Genomic DNA, 6,446 nt, shown 5'->3' with positions numbered 1-6,446 from the left:
TCTAACACTGTTCTGCCACCACCAACGAAGTTAACGGGAGTCGTTAGGTTCTCCCCTTAAATCTCAATATGCACACTCACTTACATATAGGTACGTAGCTTTGACCTCACAGGCTCGTGAATTCGACAAGAACACGGAGAATACACTGGATTAAGAATGTTTAATCCGAAAAATATTTCCAAGGTTATTGATTACAGAAAAAGGTAGTACAAATATGGACAATACAAATATATCACAAATAGGTTTCAGAAAGTAAAAGGAATTAAAAATGAAAAAGAACCCAGAGTCTTTACATCTAGACTCAGTCGTGAAGGAGACACAGGAGCATTGGATTCTGGCCAGTCGTCAGGACTTGGGCACAAGAACAATTATCACTGAGGGAGATGCATAGTTATACCCTCACAGCTGCACTAGCCCCCACCTTTAGGTTTTTCACTCTTTCATTGCTGTACACTGGGCATTAAGAAATCGGCCACACCCTTCCATATTGTCTATAGGAAGTAGGGGGTCTTGAAACAGTGTGAAGGGGTCTTTAGAAACCAATAAGCAGGTAACATACCCTACATTCCTGTCATCTCCCTCCTAAAGGATTTTATATCCCATAACCTGGCTTGACCAGGTCTGACCATCTGCATTAAGGATGTATCTCTCCCCAAACTTTATGGCCCGTAGAGAGAAGAGATGGTTATCTAGATGCCTGGTTCCAGGAAGACAAATCTCCTCCAAGCTTTGTATTCCTACAGGTCAAATACAGGACACTGCCTAGAAACCATGTTGATACACACATTTATATATATATACATTTACATGACATCATTCCTGGCGATTATTCTCGGGAATAAACGCCACACCTCCCCCTGAAGATGGGCACAGGAGAGACAGTGATCCACCTATCACATTCTCTCCTGTGACCCCCAGTACCATGTCACCTCATTGCTGTACCCATCTGCCTCTTTAGCAGCAGCTGCTACATTTACCAAGGGGTCAGGTTTCTGATCATTTTCATTTAGGCAACACATGGCTATTACACAAGTTTCCATGTCATGCCAAGCTCTGAGCAAATTACTGTGGTACACAGTCTCACTCTTCCATCCCTCCCCTGCTGCCAACACATAATTGATATCTTGGAGATGTGGCACTATTAGCTGGGGACTTTCCCAGGCAGCCTGTAGCTTGGTCAGCTGCATAGGGCTCAGCACCAGGCCCTTGTGGCCTAACTCACAGGTGCCCTCCCTCATGCAGTCATACCAGAGCTTCTGTTTCACCTGCGCAGGGTTCAGGTCATTCTGCGACATTCCCCTTAGGGACTGTAACTCCTCCCTGAACTTCACCATGTACGACACCACTGACGTTTCAGTTTGATTCAGTTTAATCAATTTACCTTCCCACTCTTTCTTAACCAAATCTAAGGGGCTGCACACTCTGCACCCATATAGGAGTCCAGAGGGTGAGAAGCAAGAGTGTTCCTGCGGCATCTCGCGGTATGCAAAGAGGCGACGCGGCAGGAACCCCTCCTGGTCTCTTCCCTGAGACTCCACGAAAGTCCTTAGTATTTGGTTTAAGGTGATAGAGTGGGATTCAGAATGGGAGTATTCGGCAGTACCTAACATAGACACAACCTTTTCATCAACCATAGGGGTAGACCCTGAAGCTAAAGTCTCTCCCAGTCCTGGTTGTGGGTGAAGGATACCTCCTTCTACCCTGTGCCTTGAGTACGGCACCTCACTCATGCCTTCTAGGCAGTCCTGGGCCTCCAGCTCATCTGACCTGGTCTGAATCACTGCTGGCTCAGGTAGGGAGTACTTCCCTTTATCACTCTGCCCTGGCTCCATCTCCTTACACAGTATCTGGGAGTGATCATTGTCAATCTCTAGCTCCCTGAGACCTACAACAGGAGAAGGAACTTTTGCAAAGTCCATGTCAGTCATTGGAGACAACGTACAATCAGACATCACATTTTTAAACAGTTGGTTACCAGCCTGCACTTCTAATTCAAGGGGTAGGATGCTTAACTGTGTCAGCTGTGGCTCTGACACACCCTCCTCCCTCACAGGATCATCTAATTCTAATACATTGCTATCCAGCATTCCAGTCAGGTCCTTATCCAACAGCCCAGTGGGGGGTGTATGGCTTATGACTGGGTCAGTGGTGTGTGACAGGATCACAGGCTCAGCAGCAGGAAGTATGAGGCTAAGGGTCTCTCTGTCATAGTTAGTTGGGGCTAGAATCCTTTCCTCCCCCTCATGACCTGTCTTAGCACAGAGATACATCACATACTGGGAACTATATACTTTGGCCCTGATACCTGGACCATCAGTTGCCATACAAACATGGGTGGACTCTAACACATTACTGACCCTACCAGATTCCATCTTGAAAACTTCCTGTCTTCCTAGATCTGCTGGAATGAGGGTCTGTGTGTGAGGGTGGGGAGACGTTGGACACACAATATTACTGTCCTCTGTGACTGCTAGCAGACCACTGCTCATTCCTTCAGGGATTACTGCACAGCTCCTCTGTGCTGCTTCCTCCCTGGTACTTACAATTAGGGTAGGAGTCACATCAGACACACGTTTACACATTTCGTTACCATCAATCCCTGGTACTTGTAATTTTTCCAGATCATTTGCACCAGGGACTGGAGTAATTTCACCAGTACCATATACAGTGGGACACTCAGCTATGCCAGTAACTGCACCTTGTTGCACAACCCTGACATTTCTCTCCAAAGATATTTCATTTTCCACAAAAATTATATCTGGTTTCCCTTCCTGGTATTCCTGACTGATCCTATCATGTTTCCCTTCCTGACCTGCTCGGCTAACTCGTGCTCTTACAGATTCCAGGCTAGGGTCAGTGTCCTGTGCAGCTTTGATAGCATCCCTCTGGACTACCTGGTCATTGTATAGAGTTAGGGCAGCAGCTGCCCTGCCCTTTCCCAATTCAGTGTCTGAGACTGACCTGAGTACAGGGAGGGAGGGGGAATGAGGGGGATTAACCTCTTTTGAGCTGGTTTCCACACCTGCAAGGGTTAACTCACAGCCCCTCTGCGCTGCTGTGGGCCGGGTCATTACTGTAAAGGAAGGGGTTACATTAGACTCATTGTTGCATACGGTATTCACTCCAACCCCTGATGGTGGTACATTTGCAATATCATCTGTTAACAGTACATTACACAGTTTTTCATTAGGGTACACCGTCAGACCCAGTTCTGACTGACCGGACTCCAGCCTGTGGAACTGCAAAGGGTTATCTGCTAGAACAGAACTTTGTACATCACTGATACAATCACATTCATTTGTACTCATGCTGGGTTGGTCAGCTGGAGTCACCTGGGGAAAAACTGGGTTAGTTTGTAACTTTGCATAATTTACAACATCATTCTCAGTTACATATTTAGTTTGCATTTTCCCCAAATCACACCCCAACAGTACTGTAGCAGGTAAATTGTCCAGCACCCCAACATCCCGGATACCTCTCCCAACTCCCCAGTCAAGATACACACGAGCCATAGGCACCTCTGGGTGCACCCCACCCACTCCCTGCACTGTAATTGTCTTCCCTGGAATAATATCCTCGGGACCCACTAAGGCTGGGTGGATGAGAGTCAGGTCTGAGCCAGAGTCTAATAGCCCAAGTGCAACTTGGTGTCCTACCTGGACCGCTTGTAGATTGTCCCGGTGGTGTCCTTGGGGCCCTTCCACACACAGGATGGCTGGCACAGGTTTCCCTGCCGGGCCACTCACAGGAGAGGGTGTTGATCTTTTCTTCTTGGGGCAATCAACACTGATGTGCCCCAGCTCATTGCATGTAAAACACCTGCGGCCAGTTGCCAAAACAGGTTTTCCCCCCGCCCCCCCAAAAGGTGCAGCAACAGCTGGCTTTGCAGGGTACCGCGGGGGTGATCCTCCAGGTCGTCTCTCTCTCCATGCTGCTTGTCCTGGCATCCCCCAGCTCTTCTTCACCACAGAAGCCCGAGTGCTGGTGTACTTGTCTGCCAGGCTGGCAGCCTCCTGAGACGTTTTGGGATCCCGATCCAGGACCCACTCTTTGACCTCCGCTGGACACAGTGTGAGGAACTGTTCCTGGAGAATAAGGTCCTTTAGTTTGTCAAAGTCCGTCACCTGCAATCCATCAACCCACTGATGCAACAGGGTTGACAATTGCGCTAACAGTCCCACATAGGTATCAGAGGGACTGCGCTTTGAGTCTCTGAACTTTTGTCGATAAGCCTCAGGGGTGATGTTGAAACGCTGTAACAAGGCTTTTTTAATCGCAGCATAATCACCATCCAGTTCCTGGGGAAGATCTGCAAACGCCTCCAAAGCTTTTCCTCTCAGCCCAGGGGTTAAATAACTTGCCCATTCACTGTGGTCCAGTGCAAACTGTCGGCAAGTCTTTTCAAACCCCCTCAGGAACGTATCGAGGTCACCATCCTTCTCCAATACAGGAAATTGATCGTGCCGGGTCTTTTTCCTACCCGGTTCACAGGTGGCATTCTGTCTGCGGAGTCTGGCCATCTCCAGCTGGAACACGCGCTCAGCCTGGCGCTCCTCAGCCGCAGCCTGGCGCTCTGCAGCTGCAGCCTCAGCCTCTCGGACTGCTTTCCGCTCGGCAGCTTCTGCTTCCTGGTCAGCTCGGCGTCCAGCAGCTTCCCTGTCCGCAGACGTTTGGAACTGCTGCATCAGCTGCAGAGTTGTGGAAGCAGAGTCCCTGTCCTTCATATGCCTGGCAGCAGTTTGAAGGAAACTCTCTAGTGCAGACTCACTTGACCCAGCAGAGGTGTCCGACCCCCGCTGTGCATCTGTTGTAAGGTCCAGTACAGACTGCGCCTCTGCAGCAGGGTTGTCCATTGTCTGGCCACCTTCAGCAACAAGATTCTGATCCGCCACTTGGAGTAATTGGGCCAGTTGATCCTTGTTCTGGCCCTTCCAGGCAATGTTTCTCTCCATACACATGGCCACAAGGTCATCTCTTTTCTGTTGCAGGTACTCTGTGGTCATTCTGGACCTCAAACTAATTGCCAAATAAAATAGAAAAGAAAAACAAGAGTGGGGGGGGGAACAGAAACTATTTGCTATGTATGTCCGTTTAAATCTAAACCTTGAGCGTAATTCTCCGGTGAATTTATGATGTAGTTTCTCTCAAGAATCACACACCATTAATTCACTTAAGTTCTTGTGATAAAAACAACAATTATCATCATCCCACCGCTTGCCACCAATTTGTCACGACCAGCCGGCCGATTCTCCAGATACCTCAATCTGAGAATCGCCACCAGTGACTTATGGTTACCTCAGCACGTGCGGTTACTCTAACACTGTTCTGCCACCACCAACGAAGTTAACGGGAGTCGTTAGGTTCTCCCCTTAAATCTCAATATGCACACTCACTTACATATAGGTACGTAGCTTTGACCTCACAGGCTCGTGAATTCGACAAGAACACGGAGAATACACTGGATTAAGAATGTTTAATCCGAAAAATATTTCCAAGGTTATTGATTACAGAAAAAGGTAGTACAAATATGGACAATACAAATATATCACAAATAGGTTTCAGAAAATAAAAGGAATTAAAAATGAAAAAGAACCCAGAGTCTTTACATCTAGACTCAGTCGTGAAGGAGACACAGGAGCATTGGATTCTGGCCAGTCGTCAGGACTCTCCTTGGGCACAAGAACAATTATCACTGAGGGAGATGCATAGTTATACCCTCACAGCTGCACTAGCCCCCACCTTTAGGTTTTTCACTCTTTCATTGCTGTACACTGGGCATTAAGAAATCGGCCACACCCTTCCATATTGTCTATAGGAAGTAGGGGGTCTTGAAACAGTGTGAAGGGGTCTTTAGAAACCAATAAGCAGGTAACATACCCTACATTCCTGTCATCTCCCTCCTAAAGGATTTTATATCCCATGACCTGGCTTGACCAGGTCTGACCATCTGCATTAAGGATGTATCTCTCCCCAAACTTTATGGCCCGTAGAGAGAAGAGATGGTTATCTAGATGCCTGGTTCCAGGAAGACAAATCTCCTCCAAGCTTTGTATTCCTACAGGTCAAATACAGGACACTGCCTAGAAACCATGTTGATACACACATTTATATATATATACATTTACATGACATCATTCCTGGCGATTATTCTCGGGAATAAACGCCACACCTCCCCCTGAAGATGGGCACAGGAGAGACAGTGATCCACCTATCACATTCTCTCCTGTGACCCCCAGTACCATGTCACCTCATTGCTGTACCCATCTGCCTCTTTAGCAGCAGCTGCTACATTTACCAAGGGGTCAGGTTTCTGATCATTTTCATTTAGGCAACACATGGCTATTACACAAGTTTCCATGTCATGCCAAGCTCTGAGCAAATTACTGTGGTACACAGTCTCACTCTTCCATCCCTCCCCTGCTGCCAACACATAATTGATATCTTGG

General features: G+C 47.7%; 1 protein-coding gene across 1 annotated transcript; it reads right to left on the bottom strand.

The window, feature by feature from the left end:
• Positions 1–893: 893 nt before the first annotated feature.
• LOC148477025 (uncharacterized) lies at positions 894–5,012 on the bottom strand. The gene is made up of 2 exons (XM_088457324.1): positions 3,176–5,012; positions 894–1,603 (listed from the first exon to the last, which is right to left on the bottom strand). Exons 1-2 carry the CDS (start codon positions 5,001–5,003, stop codon positions 894–896), a joined length of 2,538 nt encoding a protein of 845 aa, XP_088313450.1. The 5' UTR covers positions 5,004–5,012.
• Positions 5,013–6,446: the final 1,434 nt, after the last annotated feature.

The sequence above is a fragment of the Taudactylus pleione genome, unplaced genomic scaffold, assembly GCF_031769625.1.
Source record: "Taudactylus pleione unplaced genomic scaffold, aTauple2 ptg000757l, whole genome shotgun sequence".
Taxonomy (NCBI): Eukaryota; Metazoa; Chordata; class Amphibia; order Anura; family Myobatrachidae; genus Taudactylus; species Taudactylus pleione.
This window is presented reverse-complemented; position numbering and strand designations above follow the sequence as displayed.

Excerpts from the sequence above, each read along its gene's own strand:
- LOC148477025 (XM_088457324.1), bottom strand. The coding sequence starts at position 5,003 with ATGACCACAGAGTACCTGCAACAGAAAAGAGATGACCTTGTGGCCATG. Across the intron at positions 1,604-3,175 it reads GTACCCTAATGAAAAACTGT|GTACTGCCGAATACTCCCAT; the intron begins GTAATGTACTGT and ends TGTCTATGTTAG.